The sequence below is a fragment of the Grampus griseus genome (genome assembly GCF_964374135.1).
Source record: "Grampus griseus genome assembly, chromosome: 3".
Classification (NCBI taxonomy): domain Eukaryota; kingdom Metazoa; phylum Chordata; class Mammalia; order Artiodactyla; family Delphinidae; genus Grampus; species Grampus griseus.
The window spans coordinates 9,109,239-9,134,159 of NC_139019.1; the positions used below are offsets into that span (position 1 = coordinate 9,109,239).

The 24,921-nt window shown below is 44.3% G+C and overlaps 1 protein-coding gene across 2 annotated transcripts in view; it reads right to left on the reverse strand.

Annotated features, from left to right (window-relative positions):
* Positions 1-5,368: 5,368 nt before the first annotated feature.
* Positions 5,369-24,921, reverse strand: part of CTNND2 (catenin delta 2) — a gene marked incomplete at its 5' end in the record, with an annotated part of 935,921 nt that continues 916,368 nt past the window's right edge. For both annotated transcript variants that reach the window (XM_082650874.1, XM_082650873.1), the window contains 4 exons: positions 5,369-6,400; positions 13,595-13,668; positions 19,183-19,314; positions 23,047-23,173. In XM_082650874.1, the coding sequence (XP_082507000.1) occupies positions 6,143-6,400; positions 13,595-13,668; positions 19,183-19,314; positions 23,047-23,173 (591 nt within the window). In that variant the 3' untranslated portion in view covers positions 5,369-6,142. The remainder of the gene's footprint in view (positions 6,401-13,594; positions 13,669-19,182; positions 19,315-23,046; positions 23,174-24,921) is intronic.

Here is a 24,921-nt window from a genome sequence, read left to right on the forward strand (position 1 = left end):
CAATCTCCTCTCTGGCTTTTTAGACACCTCTGGAGTAGTCTAAAGCAAAACAGAACCGTTAAGAAACCTAATTTTCCTTGTCCTTTCGTGTCCATTTCATACGGCAGTTTACTAGTCATTTCCTCCTGGTCCTAACAGCCATGAGCACATTTGGTGCCAGTTCTGTTATCTGTTGTCATCACAGCTTCTCCTTCTTCTTCTTCTTCGTCTTTCTTCTTCTTCTTCTTCTTCTTTCTTCTTCTTCTTCTTCTTCTTCTTCTTCTTCTTCTTCTTCTTCTTCTTCTTCTTCTTCTTCTTCTTCTTCTTCTTCTTCTTCTTCTTCTTCTTCTTCTTCTTCTTCTTCTTCTTCTTCTTCTTCTTCTTCTTCTTCTTCTTCTTCTTCTTCTTCTTCTTCTTCTTCCTTCTCCTTCTCCTTCTCCTCCTCCTTCTCCTCCTCCTTCTCCTTCTCCTTCTTCTTCTCCTTCTTCTTCTTCTTCCTCTTCTTCTTCTTCTTCCTCTACTTCTTCTTCTTCTTCTTCTTCTTCTTCTTCTTCTTCTTCTTCTTCTTCTTCTTCTTCTTCTTCTTCTTCTTCTTCTTTTCTTCTTCTTCTTCTTCTTCTTTTCTTCCTTCTTCTTCTTCTTCTTCTTCTTCTTCTTCTTCTTCTTCTTCTTCTTCTTCTTCTTCTTCTTCTTCTTCTTCTTCTTCTTCTTCTTCTTCTTCTTCTTCTTCTTCTTCTTCTTCTCCTCCTTCTTCTTCTTCCTCTTCTCCTTCTCCTCCTCCTCCCCCTCCCCTCCCCCTTCCCTCCCCCTCCCCTTCCCTCTTCTTCTCCTTCTCCTTCTTCTTCTTCTTCTTCTTCTTCTTCTTCTTCTTCTTCTTCTTCTTCTTCTTCTTCTTCTTCTTCTTCTTCTTCTTCTTCTTCTTCTAGGTTTATAGTAAATTCTCGGTAAGTAAAGATTCTGTCCTTCAGAATCTTGGGTCTTGAATGAACATCTGGATGGGATGCCTCCCTAACGGAGCTTGTGAAAGGTCTGGGCCGGTGAAGCAGCTGTTGGCAGAGCTGCTGTGATTGGATGGCTGGAGATGGAGATTGGAAGCCAGAGCCATTCGTCTGTAGCAACGTTTCATTTGCTGTGAATGCTCTGAATCTTCTTTACCTTCATGGGGCCCAGGGACCAGTGTCAGTGAGCGGAAGGTGTGGGGCTGGGAATTGTGCAAACAGAGAAGGCAGTCATGACATCACATTGATAATTTAGGTGGTGTGTGTTACCAGAAGAGGAGGTGATAAAGGGCGATGTAACTTGGAGACACTCCCATTCAGAAACTATGTATTCCCAAAGACAGTGTGACTCAGAAGGAAGCTGTATCAATGTTCAATAATACATCAGACCTCTTTTACTTCTTAGTTTTTTCAACTCTTTAATCATCTTTCCTTTGTTCTCATTGGAGATAGAGCATGAGCCCACGGAGGGTGTAATTTCTTAAGAACCTAAAATTACTCTAATACTGATAGTGAATTGAGGCAATAACACAACTTCAGACCCATTCAGTTATGAATCCATAGCGTATATTACTGGTAGTTAAAAGAATAAGATAGAATGATAACTAGAGAAAGTGTTTACAGAATGCCTTTCTGCTTACCAAAAATTAATAATGGGCTATTTTTTATAATCTATTTTCCTGACTCTTCAGAAAAGCATATTCTTATTCTGAGGACATGATGATGTGAATATGTAAGTCTTTACCTTGAGATTTTTTTTCATCAGTCCAGCCTTCTGTTACTTCCTAGGAGAAGGCAAAGGAAAGTCTCTAGAATGTGTGTATAAGTGCTTAATGATGGCCCATTTTGGAATATTTTGGGAATTAGATGCTCTTCAAGTGATTTCAGAGGAGAGCCAAATTCTTTCAGTCTCTCTAATCTGCCATTCTCAGGTCCGGCTTCAACTTATTCTGGTCCCCTCATGGTTGTTAGATGGCTGCCAGGAACCAGAGTCGCCATTTGCTTCCATGTTTGCAATTAGCTGGAGGAAAATACAAACCCAAGACCCCAAACCTTTCCTTCTGACATAAGGACATGGATTTTTCTCCCATTTTTTAGTTAAATTGTTTTTTACTTATGATAAAACTCACTGCTTTTGCCATTATTAAGACATATTGGCTACAAATTAAAGAAGCTGAATTTATTAAGGCAAAATGTTATCAGTTTTATGATAGATTGGTAGATTATATCAGAAAGGCAACACCGGTATTTCCAATGCTAGAGGCTTTTCCATAATCTTGCCACTACTGCCCCCTCTCCCCCACCACCATCAAGAGATGGAGTCTATTTCTGCCCCCTGCCCCCTGGAACTGAGCACTATTTTGTAATTGCGTTGAGTAATGGAATGCATCTTGACTTTCGTGGCTGGTTCTTTCTCTTGGGACATAGACTTTGGGAACCCTGAGATGACATGTCAGGATTTTGATCCCCTTGAAGCATCCCTGCTGGCCAGAGCCTGTGGCGGGACCTCATAGGATGTCTGAGGAGGTGCAGCTATTCCTGCCCTCAGCTACTGGAGTTTTCCAGGCCCAGGTGCCAGACATTTAAGTGATTGAGTCATCAAGTGATTCCAGCTTCCAGCCTTTGAGCCTCAGCGGCTGATTCTGAGTGGAGCAGAGCTGACCTGTCCTCAGGGAGCCCAGACTCAACTGCAAATCTCTTGAGTGAAAATACCGTGTCTTCAGAGAGCCAAACCTCACTTCTCAGGGGCACAGCTCTCAGATATAGGGGGACAGTATCAGTCAATGAAGAAGGGCTGAACTAAGAGAAACAAAACAGGCCAAATAAATTTATATATATATATATATATAAACACTGAATTTAAACACTGCTTTTTTTATAGCAGTTTTCTGTAATGCCTGAGTCTTATCAACAAGAAATGGGTTGTCACTGGTTAACCTTAGTTAGCACCAAGTATGATGTGACAACTTGTGTAACACTCATTCTTATAAACCTGTCTGACATTTTATTGTCTAACTCACGATTGACATTGAGGATTGACGTATTAATTGTGGTATTAAAATTGAATCAGTATTAAAAATCTGATTTAATATTATTCATAGTGATATAGTTTAAGTGTTCCTTACTTAGGCCCTGGCAATCAAAGCTCTCAAGTGAAAAAAACAATGGGTCCTTTTTCATACATAATGTTTGGATTTCACGTCCTATTAAATACATTGGGTGTAAGTATGGTCCACCATAAGGATTGAGAGGAAAAAGAAATTTTCTATTTTCTTTTTTTCCCTCTTTTCCTCTGAAAAACACCATTCCAATCTCAGTAGAAAATCCAAGATCTGGAGGCTCTTTTAGACCCAAGAGGCAGCCACTTAGGAGGACAGGGTCACACTTGGTCACTTCGGTACAATGAAAGCCAAAACAATGCTTCTGGCCACTTTCGGTTTTTGTCCCAGGCACACGTGTTATAAATAATAAATCACCCATTGATCAACCTTTATTGCCAAGGAGATGGGATGGCTTTAGGCCACTTCACAGTTCAGATAAAACCTCATCTATCTATCTATCTATCTATCATCTATCTGTCTATCTCATATATCATCATCATCTATATCTATATCTATCTATCTATCATCTATCTATAGATATCTATCTATATCTATCTATCTATATCTATCTATCATCTATCTATCATCTGTCTATCTCATATATCATCATCATCTATATCTATCTATCTATCTATCTATCTATCATCTATCTATCATCTATCTACCATCTACCTATCATCTATCTACCATCTATCATCTATCCACCATCACCATCTGTCATTTCTCTCTCTCCCTACTTCTTACTTCCGTGTGTGTATGTGTGCGTGTGTATGAAAAGGATAAAAGAATCAACTTGAGTAACTATGAACACTTTTAATTGACTTTCTCCTAGCTCTAACTCTGATTCCAGAGGTTTCTGGCTGAATTCGTTCATGTCAGCCTGGTGCCAGGTGTTCTTAAAAAAGCACAGGCAGCAGAGACTTCCTTGGTCTTCAAGGGTTGCAAATGTTGGGCTTGCACAGACTCAAAGTCACAGAGGAAATATAAAGCTCCTGCTAGGACAAGGACTTTCTGACATGCATTAACTTCCCCCTGCACAACTCAAGCCAGAGAATGAGTCCTACTCCTTACTTTTGGAAAAGTTAAACCAGCTATTTGGTTATGGACAAATCATGTCTGTACCATATCTCTGCCTTGATGAACTTTACTATCTCATTCTATGACAGTAATGAAGTGGAAACACTGTCCTCAAAGCTACATATTTATATCTCTCTTAGGGGCTGGAGCATTCCTGGGAGGGGACCCAGAAATGTGTATTCCTATAGTAAACAGGGCGAGAAGGGCCAACTTGTAAGAAACTGTAGGACAACTCATATGAAAATGTCTGTCTACCACGCTGCTCTAGAAAAGAGCTTCTCATTTGCACAGATATGCATGAACAAGAGATCATTTGGTTGTTGCTAAATTTGGAGAAAGAACCATGAATTTTAGACTTTGAGCTGAATTAAACTACGTAGAGCGAAGGGGAGAAAGTTTTAAAGGAAGATGGCAGCCAATTTCTTTTGTTATTTAATGTTTTATTTTTTCAAGAACAGTTAACATTTACTAGGCACCTATTGGCCTCAGTCACTTGCATCTAAAGAGCAAAGCTAATTTACCCACAGCCCCTGTTCTTTTGAATGGTTAGCCTTACTTCCTAGCTCTGTTAACAACTATTCTACCATTAGCTTCAAGTTCAGTTTTAATAATCGAATCCATAATTGTCTACTGCTCCCTGCCACACGAACAAAAGAGTTTGGGGAGAATAAGGCGAGCAGTTTACATTTTCTGTGGCTATTTCAAGTAATTGGCTCCAAAGTGAAATTATTGAGTTGGCCATGGTTTATCATGTTCTGAGGGCATGAAACATGGAAGGAAATGGGCCCGTAGAAAGGGTTGGTATCCAAGAATGCGTGAATGTGTGAGAATCCTATAACTTTACCTCCACTGGCCTAATATCCTGAGTCACTAGATGGTCAGAAGTATAGATAGAGTACAAAAGGAACGGCTGATGTACATTCATACTAGAAACCAAAAACAAAGTTTGTACAAGAGGAACAGCCAATGAAATAGCTTCTATCCAAATAAAATCTCACACAGGTCATTTTTATACATACATGGACACACACCCACACACGCACAGACACACGAGTAGAATGTGTGTTTTGTAAGATAGGTCCTTGGAAATAGACATTCTTAGCAAATATGGATGACAGATCAATTGTAATTTATTTTCTTTTAACACTGTATCATCATAAAGAAAACTGGTATAAATGAAAAAATCTATTTCAAATATCTACATCTAAAATTTTAGGCAGTGAAAAAGCACTTTGTTGACAAGGAGTGTGGAATGATGGATGTTAATTGTCAGAAACTGTTGAATGCCTTGCTTAGTTGCCACAAACAAATTCACATATCAGAACGAACAATACTGCTAAATATTCCTTTTTTCCCATTTTTTTTCTGTTAAAACATACTGCGAGAAAGAAAAGAAAACTGGAAATCCATACATCTTTCAAAAGTTTGAAATTGAAGCAATATTTAGAACCATAGATGAGGAAACGCCGCAGCATTGGTGTAATATACACAATGCGCTTTTCTTCTTTAATCTGTAATGTACATCAAATACTTTACAACAATGCATTAACAAAGGGCAAGAAACATCTTGCTGTACAGAGGAACCCGAGTGCAACTTGAAGCCTAGAATCACAACGGATGAAGAGTAAACAAAGCGTGAGAAGCCGTCCCTCTGAAGTGTGTGAACCACGTGCCTCTGTGCTTACAACCGTCACCCCGACCGCCTTCTGTGCTGCCTTCAGCCACATTCAGTGGAAAGCACTTTTTAGACTCTCCAGCCCGCGCTAGAAAGGTGTTGTACAAGGTCAGATTGAGGATCACTTTCTATTGACTTTCAAGTTAACGTTCGATTCAGTTAGCTTTCTGAAATAGCTCTTAATGTTTCCTTACTGGTTATCCCAGCCTTCCTATGGAACAGGCTTTAACAAACTAAATTTGCAGGGGAAAAGAAAAATAGCAATGTCTGTGGTCTTGCATGCACATGCACTGTTCCCGGTGCTGCCTGCCTCACACCCAGGAGTCGGGGGACGCGGGGTAGTGGCTCGTTTCATAGTTCAGTTCACTGTAGGGACGGGCAGCAGAGTAGAAGTCGACGTAGTTGCCCGTGGACTTGAGTCCCAGGTGCATGTACTCGCTGGCCGGAGGGCGGTGGTGGACCTGGTCCTCGAAGAAGGACTCGTCGTAGTTTCTCGTGGAATTTGGAAACGGCTGGTAGGTCTCGTAGTCTTTTCTGCTGGGCTCCTGTGGGACTGGCTGTGCTGAAACCTGCCCAGAAAAGAAGATCCACCTGGGTTAGCGCATTTGCCCTTGACCCGTCCTCCCCCGCCGCCGATGCGCTCAACCCTCTCTCAAAGTCAAGGCTCCGAACATCCTCCATGCGGTTACCAGTATCGAGCTTCTCCTGATTGACTTTCCTTTTTCAAGTTGGTTCCTGAGTCCATGCGCTATCATTCTAGGTAATCTTTTTTTAAAAAATTATTATTATGGTAAAGTATACATAACATAAAATGGACCATTTTAATCGTTTTCAGTGGCATTAAGTAAATTCGTCGCCTGGGCCACCGTCACCACTATCCATTTTCATAACTTTTTCATCATCGCAAACAAAAACTCTGTATCCATTAAGCTTCAGTCCCCATCCCACCCTCTTTTTGCAGCTTGTGGCAACCGTCGTTCTATTTTCCACCTCTATGAATTTCACTAGTCTAGGTATCTCATAGAAGTGGAATAATAGAGTATTTGTCCTTTTGGGTCTCCCTTCTTTCACTTAACATAATGTCCTCAAGGTTTATCCATGTTGTAGCATGTGACAGAATTTCCTTCCTTTTTAAGGCTAAATAATATTCCATTGTATGGAGAGACCACATTTGTTTATCCACTTATCCACTGATGGACACTTGTATTATTTGCACCCTTTGACTATTGTGAATAACGCTGCTGTGAATGTGGGTGCACCAGTATCTGTTTGAATCCCTGCTTTCAATTTCTGGGGGGTATGTAGCAAGAAGTGGAATTGTTGGATCTGATGGTAATTCAATGTTTACCTTTTTGAGAAATTGCCAAAACTGCCATGATAGGTGAACCATTTTACTAGTTAACCTTTTTCAAATTAAAGAGGTATACACTAGACACTACAGAACACAAGTAATTTATAGTCATCTTTCCTGCATTTTTTCCATCACACCTGGGTGCTGTAATCCCAGACAAAGAGAAAGTGAAGATGTACAAGGTCTAATGGTCACTTGGGCATCCTCCTGCCAGCTCGGAGGGATGTGACCAATACCTCTCTGGAGGATGGAGGCTTCCCGGTAATAGGGCCACTCCATCACACCTGCCTAAGTGACCAGGTACCACAGCCTTAGAAGGATACAGAGAAGCATGTGAGAAGAAGAGGGAATCCACTTCAAATACTCTATGCTCTGGAGAACCAAAACATCTCCTAACTTGGTTCAATTGAGAATTGATGGGACTCGAGAATAATGTGGGATTATGAAGACTTTGGTTAGGGGAGAGGGGTCTTCAGACTTGTCCAATGTCCCCCAGCCCACTTCAGTGTCCCCCGTTTCCATTCCTGTCCTCTGCAGGTTACTGTCTGATGTAGGGGGCCTTTAGGGGCTAAAGGGACCACAGGATTCTTCGGGATACGTGAAGTTTAGTTAGTTAGTTAGTTCCCTCCACTTTGCTTTAAGGACAGTAAAACAGACAGTGTTCATAGGCTGATAATTAGCATTTATATGTCAGGGCCTACCTATCCCCTTCCCACTGCCTCTGAGGTCCCTTCCTAAGCATCACGCTCCCAAAGTGAGGATACCCCCAAGGCATGGGGGAAGGACCATTCCCACAGCCACTGCATAATGGCATCCACAAAGTTCCCCGAGTGCAATGATTGTGCAGGAGGTCTGGGGGGAACGATGGAACACTCCTAAAAAAGCACAGTTTGATCACCTGCCAGTGGACTCGGTAATTCCCTACTAATTTAACTAAGGTTCAGCATGGAAACATCCTCTAGAAATTGGTCTTAGTTGATAGATAATGATTTGTAATTAGCACGTTGTGTGTGAATGAATGCTTCTAATGGCCTGCCCGTAATTCTTCTCTCAGGTAAGTGAAACTCCCTCTTTTATATGTCATTGATTTACACTAGTAATCGACCTGCTCTTCAAAGAAGTGGTGAACTTCATCATAGCTGCCATCCAGGTGGCCTCACACTTCCAGATAGTGGTGGCTGAATGAATGAGGTTTCTGTCTACCTGTGAAAGTCCTCAGAGTGTAAATGTGTGTTAGCCTAAGAGCCTGGGCATGAGGAGGACATTCGGAACTTCAACACCTGCAATTAAACATTGCTAAGACCACGTGTACCTGATCACTGGGATAGGCTAAGGTGCCCTTTGCTGGTCTTTGAAGAGCTGAGCGTTACGTGGAACTTCTCCGCTCCACCTCGGTGCTGCTACCCAAGTGTGGAGCATACAAAGTATTAGAGTTGGGAGGTTTGGAAAAATTACACAGGGAAGGAACTAGAATTTACTGGCTCTATTTCAGTGGGCTCTATATTCAACATGTAACAAATTCTTCTTTGTTTACTCTTGTATATGTATATATGCATACATATATGGATGCATGTTTATGTCTGTATACCTATCCATCCATCCATTTATCCATCTATCATCTACCTATTTATCTATCTAATCTATCTCCTTCTCTCCCTCCACCTTTCCTCTCTCTCAATTTCTCCCTCCCTCCCTCCTTCCTTCCTTCTTTCCTTCCTTCCTTCCCATCCATCCATTTATCCATCCAATTCCCAATTTATAGATGAAGAAACTGAAGGTCAGAGAAGATAAGAAACTTGTGCAGGATGCCATGGCTCCTGGTGGGGTGAGGCTGGGATGTGAATGCACACCTGGCTGACTCCAAAGTCCATGTTCTCTCTGAGACAGGAGCACAGTCTCTGTTGAGCCAAGGTGGCTCCACCTCAGGGGGCAGGCAGCCTCACTGAGTTGACTCCAGACCCTGTGATGAGAAGGGAGGCCATGGACAAAGGAAACCAAGATGAGGCCTGACTTCTCTGTGCTGGTCTCAGTAACCAGGGGAGGGGCAGTGCTAGAGCTTGGGAGGTCTTCAGGGGAAGCTACTTACGAGGATCGTGGCCCTCCTCCACGGTGGTTGCTTCTTTCTTTTTTTCCTTTTCTGGCAAAGCCTGTTTCAAATTTCTTACTACTGCTATGTTCTCTGGGGCTGGTGGACATTTTTGGGTTGAGCACAAGCTTATTTTAGTCTCATATCAGGAGTTACCTTCTTCAGTTCATTTGTATTGCTCATAAGGTCCCATATCAACCCCTTCTCAGGTTAAGTTCTGCAGTTCAGAGAATTTGTGTGAACGAACCACCCAGAACAGCTGATGGTGGCACAGCTGTGTTTGAAGGGATTAAATTTGCTCCCTGGCCCCAGTGGTATGGATGTCGGCTGCTAAGATGCATTCACCGCAGAGGTATGTTGGCTGTATTCTGTCATTTACTTTAAGAGACTATCTGACAGTGTTCAAGATTAGGCAGGTGAAATGCTCCCCAATACCAGCCTTTCCCATAGAGGAGCTAAAATAAATGCTTTTTTTTTTTTTTTTAACATACAGTGTGGACAAGCCAGACTTCTGTAAAGGAGGTGGAATGATGCTCCTATCCCACAGTGGTGTATTCTGAATCTGAGTCTCTTGTGGTCCAGAGGAGCCCTGACACATCCAAGGAGCCTGAGGCTGTTGTCTGCTCTGCGTAAGGCAGTGTCCTCTCTGGGAAGGGCAGGTGCCACCAGCTGGCTCACATGGCCATCACGGGGGTCCACACTCTCGGCACTCCGTCCTGTGGCTTCTGCTCCCACAGAGTCATCCTTGCTGAAAGCTTTCCTCAGCAGCAGAATGTTTAGCGTAAATTATAAAGGACGCTGCTCCTTCTTAGCTCCCACCCCTGTAGCACGCTGATGGAAGACTCCTTTGTATTCCTCTCTGAGTTTGCCCACCAATTGAACGTATTCCTAACACAAGGGAAATAGCCGCCCACTACAGACCTTCAAAGTCTACTGCACAGTGAAAGCTGAAGACTCAGGGTGTTATCATTATACAATGAATGAAGCCGTGGTGAAGATCAGTGCTTCTCAAAGTGTGGTCCCAAGACCAGGAGCATCAGTATTGCCTGGGAACTCTTTAGGGGTACAAATTATTGGGCTCCATCCCAGACCTACTGAATCAGAACATCTGGGGTTGGGGCACAGTAATTTATGTTTAACAGTCTTCCAGGGATCCTGACTCACCCTCAAATTTGAGAACCAGTGGTATACAGGAGGGCACATGGCACAAGAGGACAGAAGACCCAGGCTGGAGTCTTTGCCTCTTCCGAGCTTCTTCAGGTGACTGAGGGCGAACCCTTACCCTCCTTGAATCCCAATTTCCTCAGCTCTGGGGATAATTTTATTTGCCTGCCCACCTGGCAGCCAGACTGAGGAACTCAAGATGCCATTTTTATTGCTGTCAGTAATAATTTGAAAACCAGTCAGCAAAACACCAAAACCCTTTGTTTCTAGTTTATGAACAAAAATCCTATTGCCAGCGGGATACGGTTAAATAAGCTATTTTTCTTTATAAGTGTGGGATAGACTGGTAGAAGCTCAGCAGGGTTTTTGAAGGGTTTGAGTACTTAACTCTTAAAACAATATCTGTGACCCCAAACATAAAACCGAGGATCACAAATCTTATTTCACACGAATGGTTGTTTCTTCTAGGAGTCCTTATGCTCGGAATTCACTGATTCGAAACTGCAGTGGCAGGTAGTCACGTGGGGTGTGCCACAGCTGCGAGGCTGCCTGGCTGCTTCTCTGCTGAGTCAGGGGAAGCCCGCCTCCCACCTCCTGCCCCGGCCCCTCCCTTGCTTGGCCATGCATCCAGGGCTGTTGCCTTATTTTCAGATCTCACTGTCTTTTGCCTCGTCCCAGAGATCCCCCTGAAACTAGTTTCCCTCGGTGAATCACTTCTTCTCTAAGATGAATCCCTGTCCAGACTCCTCTGCAAAGCTCAGGAAGCCCAGCTTTGACACCGAAACCGAATGGACCCCGGCACATCCCTCCCGGTTAAATTTTTCAAGCTGGCCATTTCCTAGCTATGAGGTTGTGAAGTGGCTTTTAGCCCAGTAAAGTTCCAAAAACAAAAGCCATCTGTGATAACCAACCATGCTCACATGGGCAGAAAATCCACACCATGGATGCTGTTTACAAGGTCATCTCCAGAAGCACCCATCTGGAAGAGGAGCAAATGGCCAACTTTTCTGAATGGTCAGGATGGTCTTCCTTTACCGAATTCCCAAGAGGGAAGGCTGTAAGTAAAGCCAAAGTGTATCCTGATAACAGAGTCCAAAACAAGTCAAACCTTTATTACTTTCTCAAGTCACTGGAGTGTCATAATGATTTTCTTGGAAAAAATTTTCTAGGTAAAAAACAACTCTCTTTGGTGGACATTTCAAAAATGTTGCTTGATATTAGAATGGAGTTAACAGTCCAGTTGCCCCCTTCCCTCGGCTGGACCAGCTGAGGGAATAATGATGGCACTGAGCTAAGGCCACTGGACTCAGCTCTGCTGGGGGTCGGCCTGCAACGTCTCCCCTGTGCTGATGAGTGGCTCAGAGCTTGCTCTCCATCCAGACTGAGTTTCAGTACATCCACCTGAGACACCGTGGCCTTGATGTTTCACACCGAGGTTGAGTCGAGTTCATTCTAGGGCCCAGGAGGCCCTAGAATGAAAAGGCTGCATACAATAGGCTGTGCTCACTCTCTCGGGGCAGGGATGCCATCTTGGTGCGTTAATTCCAATTTTCTTAAATGCTCAGAATAGGCTTGGGTGAAGAGAATGTGCCTCTTAGAACCATCGTGGACTGTCCTCTAAACCTAGGTTGCAAGCAGTCTGTTGGAATGTACTGCAGCCACACTGTGCGATGCCAAGGACCCCTGGGCCACACCAGGGTGTTTCTTCATTGCCAACAATAGTGGGATTCCCTGGAGATAAAGGCTGACGTAGAACAGGATGATTCTGGTGATGAGCTTCTCTTGACCTATAGAAGCTGAAGACTGATTTTATGCTCTTGGATGCAAAACCAGGGTCCCATCACATCCTGACAAATATCTTTAAGAGCTGGAGACCACTGGCTCACTGTACCTGCTATTTGCTGGAAGAAAAAGCATTGATTTCCATAAATAGAGTTGGCATTTCCATTTTCCTTTATGTTTGGGTAGGCATGTTGATCTGCAAATAGTTGGGGGCCACCCCTGATGACCTCTTGTCTAGAGCTCATGCCCCTCTGTTTATTCACTGACTTCTTTGCTTTTAGCAAAGACCAGAACTGTGTCCTCCTCCCTCTTCCCTTAGAAACAGTCTTGCACCAGACATTCTACCTGCTGGAAGGGAGCCCCTCTCCTCTTCAAAGATGCTGCCTTGCTGGGTGGTGAGAACTGATTAAAAACACACATTTCCCTTTCATGTTGACTTTCATCTGGTTACTGTGATCAAGTAAACAGCTTTCAGGTTTATCTTTTCAGTACTATTTTCATGACACATGGCAGGAATCTAGAGCATCAGCAGAAGCCAGTTCTGGAAACGATTACCAGTAGCCAAGAGTTATAAAGAATGTCAGTCTTTCTGTGATGACCACCATGGGGAAGGAAAAGTATGAGGTTATTCATCAGTAAAGGAGCAGAGGCGGTGCCTTCTTGCTTTTATAGTTCCCCTTAGAACCAGAGAGAAAACGAGCCTTCAACGAATATTTGCTAAATAAAACACACACAAAAACACAGATGGATTCTTTAAGTATCTACCAGCCAGGGTTCCTCAAATTTCAACATCCACACGAATCACCAAGACACCTTGATAAAATGCAACTCGGATGCAGAAGACCCTGAATGGGTTAGGGTTAGGGTTAGGGGCCAGAGAAGCATCTCTTCTGTGTTTCTAACAAGCTCCCAGGTGATGCTGTTGTTGCTTGTTCCCCCACTAGCCTGAGCGGTGAGGCATAACACCATGCCTTCTATTCAGTTGTTTACATTGAACTTGATGTGTCTATGTTATTAGTAACTGTCATGTATAATGAATGCTTTCTTCCAAATAAGAATTGGCTGGGTTACAGGAGCTACTTAATCCATGTCTAGTAATTAGACAATTTGTCTAGTAACCAGCATCTTACACTTGCCGTAACTAACACCTGATGCCGCCAAAAAAACAAAAGATTGCTTTCAAATCTGAGGCTGTTCTGATGACTGCCACCACCCACGTGTACGCTGTGTCCCACGTGAGCAGAGAGCAGTGGGGACCGTTATTTTCTTTTTCCATTTTTTATGCATGTTAAATAGAAACTAACTTATTTTTTACACTTCCAAGATATTTCACAGGAGTCGAAGGGAGAAACAAACACCAACGTGCTACCTCTCTTTTACCTGGTTATGTTTGATGTCTTCAGCGGGTGCACCATATGAATTCCTATACAAAGTTGAAATTCCAGTATTTTGAGCTGAAAGCAAAAGAGAAACAAAAGTATTAGCACCGAACGCCAGACTTCAAATGAGGAATGATGGTTATCGAGGCCAGTTTTGCCCTGACAAAGCTTGGTGTCTCATGGATCATTCCAGATGCAAGAAATTCGTTAGCCCTGAACACTTCATTTTACATACAGACATTAAGAGAGAAGAACAGTTATTCTATAAAATCCCCGTTGCACGTCAGCCTCTTGCAATAACATTCAGCTTGCAGACGGGGTCAAGGCAGGTGCATCAAACAGATGGTCATCTTGCCAGTTCTATGGCCTTGTTTTCTGGTGAAAACTGGCAGATGATAAAAGCGTGTCACCTGCACTGAAGCATGCAGGAATCTGGATCGGCCGCTTGGTGTTTAGCTGGGGAATGCCAAGAATGAAATTTCTAATTTGAGCTCACAGAAGTGCTTGATCATCTTTGAGACAGTTCACTTCTCAACGGCCTGAAGGATGGGCAGGAAGCACCACCCGCCTTTGCCCTGTGCATCTGGGCGGCTGCGGCTTCGGAGTCCTGTTCAACACAGAGACGGGAGACTCCCACCCTGTCTTGTGACCAGTCTGTGTTCTAGACAAAAGGAAGGAAGGTCTCCTCCGGTTGCCAGCAGCTTTCAAAGTCCTGGGCAAGATGCCCACTTGCCTGCCTCCTCCTCTGGGGCCCTTGAGGCTGCTGTCACAGGCCGAGAGGAAGGGCCCAGGGCAAGACTCTCCTCATAGCTGCTAAAAGGTCCTGGTTTAAGAAAGCTCTGGAAAAAAACATTGTCGAGTGTCAGCAGGTATCTAAAACACTCCAGATATCAAGAAAAAGTTATCTTTTGCTTCCAGTATCTATGGGATCATGAAATAGGATGACACACCATCTATTCTCTCAGAGATACAGGCCACCAAGTCAGTATAATCATTCCACCCATGTTTATTACTAAAAGCACATAATAGCTGTGCAATAAAACTCCTCTTGGGAAATTCTGCTTAGAATGTGAGAGCTGAGAGCCCACTTCCCATTTTAAAGACCACTCTGATAGACTCTCTGGTTGAACGCCCATCACTCCTGTCTCTGCATCACTGCGGAAACCACCATCCCTCGCCTGGACCACTGCTACAGCATCCTATTCTCAACGGCCCAGCTTCCACTCTGCCCAGCCTGTTCCTTCATCCCTCCTGTTCCCATCACCTGAGCGATCATCATGTTAGACAGACCGGATTATGTCACTCGATTCCCTGCGCATTATGGTCTTCGAGGCTCTGTGTGATCTGGTCCCATCCTGACTTCCTGCAGAATTTCCTGCTCTTCTTCCCACAGTTCAGGGAGCTGTGCTGGCCCTCCTTCTTGGCTTGAGCATCCAAATTTATTTTGCATCAGGGATGTTGGACTTCCTGATGCTTCTCCCTGGAACTTGCTTGCCCCAGACTCTGGACTATCTCTCCTTGTTGATATTCGGGTTTCAGCTCAAACGTCTCCTCCTTGACCGTGTTAGTTAAAGTTACCCTGCCCACCTGGGGCCCTCTGTCTCATTACCCCATTTATTTCCACCATCACACTCAACGCCAAGTGCTACCACCTCGTTAGTGAGTTTGTTTCATGTTTACCTTGTGTATTACCTCCCTTCATCTAGGAGATAAGAAGCTCCATGAGGACAGACATCTGTCTGTCCCGCCACCTTTGTAGGCTGCCCCAGCACCTGGGACAGTGCCTGGCCTTGAGGGATGCTCACAGAGTGAGTGCTTTTTTTGCTGAGTGAATGAATGAATGACTAAACCTTAGAAAAATCTGCCTTCAGAGCTATAACCTGCTGATGGAAAATGCTACTCCAAGGATAAGGTGAATTTTTTTTTTCTATTACTCAGAATAAAATACATTTTTTTTTTGGTAGAATGTGCATTTTTATAGCCTTGGCCTCCCTCCCTGTTGTGCTTGTGGCTTCCAAGCTGAAGATGTTTCTACTGGAAGTTCTTTCCTCCTGCTCTTTGGCGCACTTCACCTGTGTAAAGGAGACTGTGTAGCTGAGATTGAACTTGTGGCCTTTCTGGATACATGAAGCACGTGTCTTCACAGGTGCTCTGCCATGTATGTGTCTGAGCAAAGAGTCAACTCATAGGGAAATGCCTTTCTTTTTTTTTATAGACCCCAATTTCCAACTATATCAATAGATTGAAGATTAGAGCAGCTTTAAAAGGCATAAGAGAGATACTGACAGAAACAGAATCGACCACTGGATGTTAAGGTATTTGGGAAGCTCAGGTGGGAGGGCAAAATCCCCTGGTGAATTTTTAAGTCAGGCTGTGTAGCTGCTGGGATCACACAGCCCTCCTCTGATGCGTGCTTCTGAGCACGTAACATTCCTAGGGAATCATGACCGCGAGAAACAGCTATAACAGTGCTGCATGCCTGAATGAACAGCTGCCTTTGGCTTTCTGAGGGCTCCTCAGAGGCAGAGAAACACTAAGGAGAGAAGACATTTTAAGAGACGTCTAAGCTAGAGATTGAATACAGAGAAGGCAGGTGGAGGGGAAGCCTGAAATATAAACCCAGATGGATCTGCATTTCTGAGAGCTCGGGAGAGGAGATGATGACCCAGGCAAGGAACTGCTTTTCACTTTAAAGCTTTTGCATGTTGCATTTTGAGGGTGACGTTTCCCATGGTTTTCCCACAGCAAAGGGAATGTTTCCTGTGGGGGAAATGGTATAAGACATCCCCTGATGCCTTAGAAACAAGGAAGATGGCCGTTTTTCAGATGTTTTTTCAATAACTGAACTTTAAATGCCCCCTGGATTTATTGGTGAATGAGAAAAGGTACTGCTTGGGATACGGAGGTCCCAAGAAATATGATCTGCCAGTAAACGCTGGAATGATGGACATTTGCTAAAGGGAAGCAGAACAGAGGTTGGCAATTCATCATTTCCATCCCTACATGAAATGTCGATTTCCACCCGGCTTGGCTGGGGAGCTACTCATACCATCGTAGAGGGGGGCAAACACACCCACCAATCTCAGCACCAACACCGCCCCCACCTCCTCCATCACCATCAACATCACTGTGATGCTAACAACTAACTTTCACCCAGTACTTGTTGGCTTAAAGGGAACCTTCTTGTATAAACATATTATTCAATAATGACCTCATGCTCTTCTAGGCTTGCTACATGATTGACAGTGTAGTTTTGAATTGCATTTTTAAGTAAGTTAGAGCAAAGTGTTTAAGCCTCTAAATAAGTTTGAAAAGTTACGTATATCTCAATGCTGCAGTTGTCAAGATTCCTGCCATTTTCTAGGAAGATTAAACATCTAGAAACATATTAGATTTTATTTTTTATTGTCTGATGTGTGCAGAGCAGGATCATGTACCACTGGAACTATTTCAATACAAACACACCACAATGAAAAACCTTTTTTTTTTTTTTTTTTTTTTTTTTTTTTTGCGGTACGCGGGCCTCTCACAGTCGTGGCCTCTCCCATTGCGGAACACAGGCTCCGGACGCGCAGGCTCAGCGGCCATGGCTCACGGGCCCAGCTGCTCCGTGGCATGTGGGATCTTCCTGGACCGGGGCACTAACCCGGGTCCCCTGCATCGGCAGGCGGACTCTCAACCACTGCGCCACCAGGGAAGCCCTGAAAAACCTTTTGAATGATTCTACCGGCCAAGAGAGTTAAAGTGAAAAGATCAACTTAAATAATAACAGTGCAGTCGATTTCACAATTATTCTTGTAATTATAGTCTCACTTTGTTATCCCTGCCTGCTGGTGATGTGGCTACCTAGGGCGATAATAATCGAAAAACGAAGGGGTCAGGTGAATTTCGAGTCACCACTGCTCTGGAGTAATCAGTACAAATTAGATTCTCCACTGAATATCTCGACTCTAGGGACTTGGCACTCAGATTCATGAGCTTCTTTGTTCATGCTCATTGACGACAGGGGACAACACTTATGGGGAAAAAAGAACCAGAGAACGAGAATCAGAAGGTACATCCTATGTTGGACTTCCCTGGTGGTTCAGTGCTTAAGACTCTGCACTTCCAGGGCAGGAGGTGCGGGTTCAATCCCTGGTCGCGGAACTAAGCTCCCACATGCTGTGGGGCACAGCCAAAAAGAAAAAGAAGATATGTCCTATGCCATGCATTCAGTTCTCCATTCAGGGGACGTTTCAGGCATGAGGGTGAGGCGTTCCCTGGTGAAGTGTGTATGTGGAGGCAGAGTGCTGAGCTGGGCTGGGTATCACGAGCATCTGTTTATGAGGCTCTCCTTTCTGGAGCCGGGGAGAGTTACCATGGAAACCACGGCCTCTGGGGTAAATACAGTTACCATGAGAAAAATTTATCTTAGACGTCCTGGGTCCAAAAGACATGTCAATAAATCATCCAATTTGTCTATTCTGTTTCCCTGCAGGTCTACACCTAAATAATATCAGGGAGACTTAACACATGCTTTTAAGATTCTTCTGAATAAGAGGGTCTCAGTGTCTGTTTAGGATTGCACCCTTGTACTGCAGTTTTATGAATGCCCTAATCTGACCCTGTTCTGTTGAAGTCCCTATGGTCTGTTTTCAGGAGGGGCCCATCTCCACATCCATGTGGCAAAGAAGGGTGTGGAATCGCTGGTTAGAGATCCTGATGGTTCTGGCAGCTCTGCTTTCAAGGCATAACCCCCGCCGCCCTGCCCCCCATCAATAACGCCAAATCGTATCCAGGAGCAAACTGGGGCAGGAGAGAGGTGTGGGGGGATCCTGGAGGGGACGATGAATGTGGACATCGAGCCCCACCCCAAGGAGACTGGTACAGAGTAAGAGAGCTGAGTTGAGGCTGGCCACGAGGCAGGCTGGCCTGGGCGCCCTGGGGGGCAATGGCACCAATTTTGGCCTCCGCAGAGTCCCAGCTCATGAGCCAATGGGTGTGATTGGGGGAGTGAAGGACGAAGGGCATGAAAGATCAATGCCTCCCTAGGGAAACTGAGGCCAGTGGTTCTGATGAATCTTCCTGGGAGTTTGTCATGGCCAGAGAGTGGTTTCATGTCAAGAGGGGAAGACGCCCACAGTAGTTCTGTGGGTCTCCCTGAAATCCTCTCTTCCTCTGCTTCTCTCCCGTCCCCTCCCCTTCCCTCCCTTCCTTTTCTTATCCTCTTTCTCTTCCCCATCCTCATGGACAAAGCTTGGCCCACCATCTTGGGTTATGCCAACGAAGAAGAAATCTATGGTGACCTCGTCCTCTAATTTGAGAAAATATCATGAACTGGGCAAGTGAGAAGGAAAGGGGTAGGGAAAGAAAGACAGAAGAAAAAATTTGTGCAGAGAGGATTTTCTCTTAGCTATTCCAGGAATAAGATGCTCCGTTTTTATACCTCCAGCTTCATCTCCTCATGGCCAATCCCTGGGAATCTTCGCTATCAAGCTCTCAAGTCCTGCAGAGCTGCCAAGCAAAGCTGAAGCCTGATGTCCCAGCCCTCTGCCCTGTCCCAGGTCCTGTCACCAACTCTGCAGAGGAACCGTGCACAGCCAAGCTCACCTGTCATGGTGTCTTTCCTGGAAGTGTGTTCTCCTTTAGTTCCGTGGTAAGTGGCGTTGCTGCCAGTGGACTCATAGTCTGTTTTTCTTTCTTTGAGGCTGATCATTTCCCGAGGTGAAGCTGGGGCACTTGCTACATAAAGAAATCGGAAGGATGACTTTCTATGTCTCATTCGACAGCACGTATAGCTTTTCACACAAACAGGTAAAGTCATAAATGCATCTGGCTCAACACAGGTCAGTACGTGTACGTGGACCTGTTGATTTTTATTTTTGTTCTTTTGGTTCTTGTCTTTCCCCCTTCCCTTACGCCACGTCACTTGGTGCTTTAGAGTTAAGGGGACACACGACTCGGAGGCAGGGAATTAAGGACTATATCCTGGGAGCATCGTCCCTACAGAGACATCCTCGTGGGGATGTGACCTGCTCAAGGACAGTTTCAAGAATGAGATCCGTCTTGGTTGCTTTTTCTTTCTTTTTTCTTTTTCTTTTTTTCCCCTCCCTCTTCTTCCTTCCTTCCTTTGAAAAAATTAGATGTGTTTCAGAGGAGCGATTACTGATACTGAAGAATCCCTGATTAAATCAGATGCGCTTTTACTTAAACACGTTTCACGCAGAAACGGCCCTAAAGGAAGGCAGAGGATGATGTGGGGGAACAGTAGAGCCCCACCCACCGAGGTCTTCTCCATCAGCCTGGGGGCTGGGCTGGGGTGTGTGGCATGAGAGCACCTGTCTCCTGATGGGGGTCCTTGCTCCATCTCAAACGCCCCTAACAATCTCCCCCACACACCTTGCGCCCCGGTCCCTCGCTGCCTGTCGGACCTGGGGACTGAGCCCTGTCAACCGTTTGTGTCTTCATGTCTTCAGTGATGGGCTGTGATTAGAGGATTCCCTTAGGAATTCCACGATTCTTTAACAAACTGGGCCCAGAACAGAGGAAAACCTGAACTTGGACTTAAGGAAGCAAACAAAAAGAGGTTTAGTTTTCTTTAAAGATCGGATGGATTGCGAGCAACTAAGCTGCCCTGCCAGTGCAGAGATGTGCTGGGAGAAGTGGAGGTTAAGTGTGTGTGCCAGCGCTAAGGCAGCTACCGTGCGCCCATCCTATGGGCTGACCTCACATTGGTCTCCACGCTCCTCAATGAGGCCACTCGCATCCCAAGCTTAGTCAGTTGCATCTCACCCATTCTGAGTACAGCCGTGCTACTCTTCGGTCCCAGAGCCTTCCCCAGCTTCCATGCCCGAGGGCAGTGCTTCATAAGCTTGTTTAACCTTAAGACTCACCTGAGAACCTGGGGATCACAAAACCCGACCCTGGACCTTGTGAATCTGAATTTTCAGTTGGGCCTAGGAATCCAAATTTAGCAAGCATGCCTGGTGAGTCTCTGGGGAACTCCGAGTTTTAGGATAAAGCTCATTTTCCTTCACTAGTGTCCAAGCCCCTCCCCAGTCAAGCCTCAGTTTACCTTTCAGCTGTTTGTTCACACCCTCTACAGGGTCCCCCAGCTCCAGCCCACTGGGCCTGCTTGTTGCCTATCTGAGTCACTTGATTCATTTCACCAAACTTAGTATCTTCTATGTGCAAAGCCCCGTGCTAGACACGGGGGACAAAAACACGAGTCACAGCACACTTTCTGAAGTTGAGGAGCTCTTCATCGGGTGAGGAATTGAAACCAGAAGATGGCTCAGAGGATGTCTTAGCCAAGCACTGGGAAGGTAACAATGGGAGCCTTTGCCCATCCTTTCCTGAAAGGCCCCCTACCCACCTCTCAGACCTGTCAAATAAAATCAAGGCTCACTGCTGAGATCTTGAAACCCTCAGAGATTTCCAATCCTAGCTGCTCATCAGAATTAGTTACCTAGAATACTTAAAAATACATTGATGCTTGAACATGCCCCCCAGCCAGTTGCACCAGAGTCTCTGGGTGTAAATCCAATGGGAAGGCAGGGAAGAAACCTGCAATTGTTCCACGTAACTCAACTGGGCTCTGGGTCCAGTTCCTGCGTGTTCTCAGAACACGGGTTGCTGCGTCTCACTCACCCCCTCCACCTCTGCCCCATCTCCTCTCTTCTCTCTCCATCTTCCTCTCTGGGGAGAGTCCTCTCCTGCCCTTGCTCCTAGATCTTCTGCATAAAGACTGGCCTTTTATGAGTCACTGCCAGGCAATCGTGAAGGGACAATATTTTGGAGCCTCTTGACCAAAGCTTTTAAAATGAGAATCCGATATTGCACAGATGGTGGGGTTTACTAAACTATGTCAAGTGTGTAATTATCTCCTGAGACCTCACACACAGTGGTCCGAGTCTCTGGTAAACCAGGAGGATACTCCTGGAAAAATCACATCACGCCAACAAGCGTTTATTAGGTGTCTTCGAAGTGCCTTGCCTGGGTACCACCAGGCAGTGCTCCACCTGCATCCCTGGGATGCTGACATCCTGTAAAGCGCTGCTTCTCTTTCTGGGTGCCTTCCAATCTATTATATTATTCCATCTTCCTGACACTGATTGGTTCTTCATAATTAGAGCTCTTAAAGACACTGTCCTTTAGCTTCCAAGACTCACTGCTCTTTATCTTTTTAAGAACTATGAAAATAACATGTGTAAAAGACCACCTCCATGCCTCTGAGGCAGGTGGAAGTTCCTCCAGTTACACGGGGCTTCCTAATTCTCGTTCAGCGTGGGGCTAAACATCACAAGTGATAACACCGCACTAAAAATATGAGTTTTCACGGGGCTGGGAGAGGGTAATCTATTTCAGTCAAATATTCCCCATTCATCTCTGATTCTCCCCATCGTTATGACAGTAAAGTATGGTGTAAAGTTTCATGACAAACATCCTCAAGGGCAGAGGGGCCACCCTGCTGGGGAGTGCTCTGTACCATGCCCTTGAGACTCAGTTCCAGAAAATATAGTTTCCTCAGCAGGAGGAGGGCAGCGAAGAGCAAGGAGAAACTTTACTTAAACAAAAGCCTCTATCTGTGCGCGTGTGTTTGTTCGCCCATATAAAATTATTTATTATACATTGAATAAAACAACAATAAAATCTAATAAGAATGAGATGGGGGAGGGGCAATATAGCAGTAGGGGATTAGGAAGTATAAACTATTATGTATAAAACAAGCTACAAGGATATACTGTGCAGCACAGGGAACACAGCTGATATTGTACAGTAACTATAAATGGAGTATAACCTTTAAAAGTTGTGAATCACTGTATTATACACCTGTAACTTACATAATATTGTACATCAACTATACTTTGATAAAAAAATTAAAAAGAAAGAATGAAATAAAATTAGAAAAAATTAAATTGAATGGTTTAAAAGTTACAGTTGATTGTAATATGAATATATGAAATGATTTATCTGCTGGCTTACAGGTAATAATGAAAAGCAGATCAGGTACGGAACAGTAACGAAAGCCTCAATGACAGTTTTCAAACGTAGGTCATTCTCAAGGAGGAAGGAGCACACCCTCTCTCCCCTACTCTGTTATCCCAAATCTAATCAATCAAATGCAACCTAAACTATCTTAAGTGGGTAAAACGTCCATGGAAAACCCTGAACTGCAAACACTTGGTGGTTTTATACATTCCTATTCCTCCCTGAATGCAGGCCCAGGATGTGCATTTCATGCCTGTGACACCTGTTAGAGGTTTTTAGAAACCTGTTAGAAAGATGTTTGTTCTGAGTCTGTGTACGTATGATACAAAGTCACCACCACTGTAAAAAGAAAACAGATTCATTTGATATTTCTAGTAAGTGTCCCAGTCCGGATGGCCCTCCTGCCTGTGGGGTCAGCTAAGGGGTCGGGGCGGGGGGCCTTGGATCCAAGAGAAGCAGCCACTGGCTCGGGGCCCCTCTTACCTGAGCGGTTGTTGGGAGACACGCGCACAGGGGAGATGGAGGGTGTGCGAGAGGAGGAGTAGGGTCTTTGCCGATCCCTCTCGATGGTTGAAGATGAGGCTACGAAGTGATACTGTGACCATCCATCCTGCAATAGACAGCAGCTCCTATTAACTGGGGAAGGCAGAGAGATGCCTCACTTCCTCACACTTGGACATGCCAAGCATTGGAATTTGCAAAGCATTTCTCCAGTCTGTCAGGAGAGGTCTCAGATCTCTGTGCCTCCATCGTCCAGGTTAAAAGAGAGGAGCGATAACTGAGACCCACCCCCTGCCCCCTCCAGACAGCCTGACTCGGGGAGGGCCTGCCCTCGGTGCTTGCTTTCCGCCCCAGATGTGAGATAAATGGTCTCTTTGCAAACATGCTTTGGCCTGAAATTGTATTTAAATGAAAACATGCTGCTCAGAATGAGCCTGAAACTGTCTATTTTTTGCCTGCCTGGCTCCAGCTCTGTCCGGTCCTCTTTTCAACCACCTCCAAGTTTCCCAAAGTGTTTACTCTTCTTTTCTCGGGACCAATCTGTTAGTGATCAGAATGCCGAGAAGCATCGTCCCTTCCCTTCGTCCCTTACCATTCGTCTCCCTTACATGGTTTCAAGGTCCTTCTCTGCCTCAAATGCCCTGTCCCCACCAGCTCAAGGCCTTCAGCATGACTGCTGCCAAGTATTCACACTCAGGTTGCTACGTTCTCTGATTTGCCCCAGGAATTCTATTTTTCAATGTACAGCATATTCAAAATGCCTCCTACCAATCAATCCGCCATTTGCCTTCTAATATCTGGTTAATACAGGAAAAGCATGTATACCATTTTTCATCATGAAAAATATATAAATACATTATGGATCATTTTTTGAATTTAGAAAGCATAAAGAAGAAAATAAAAATAGCCAACAATTCCTCTCTCCTCCTCCCCAGAGAACTTCTGTTGAGATGTCACAGTATTTCCTTTCAGTCTTTTTTCTTCTTTAATTCAAGGTTAGTTTTCTCAAAGCAAGATGTCAAAGAGTACTGACATTATCAAGGAAAAGCAGACACCTGCTGCACTCCCAGTTCCTGCTTCACAGAGGCAACCACTTTTAACTCTTTTGTTTTTTTTCTTTTTTGACCTTTTCGAGGGACTCAATTCTCTATAAAGAATCACTGCAAACATAAATGGACGAAAGTTAACAAAGAACAGAATTTAAACTCATTTCAATATTTGTGTCTTTCTTTATGTAATTCTCATTATTCCTGTTCTATTTGACCTGTACGATAAAGCCAAAATTAGAAGTATGCTATTATAAAAGCTACTACCTAGTGCTTATTGAGTATTTACTCCATGGCAAGATTTTCTCAACAATCCATGGGCTGGATACTATTATTAGCTCCATTTTACAGAGGAAGAATCTGAGCCTTAGAAAGCTAACGGGCCGCCCAAAGTCAAACAGTAAACAAGTGAAGACTCATGTTAACTACTAAAATGTGGCATATTGAAAAGATGAAAACTCTAATTTGAAAAGATACATGCACCCCAACATTCATAGCAGCACTATTTACAATAGCCAGGACATGGAAGCAACCTAAATGCCCATCAACAGATGAATAGATAAAGAAGATGTGCTATATATATATATATACACACACACACACACACACACATATACATACAATGGAATACTAATCAGCTATAAAAAAGAATGAAATAGTGCCATTTGCAGCAACATGGATGGACCTAGAGATGATTCTCATACTAAGTAAAGTAAGTCAGACAGAGAAAGACAAATATCATATGATATCACTTATATGTGGAATCTAAAAAAATGATACAAGTGAACTTATTTACGAAACAGAAACAGAC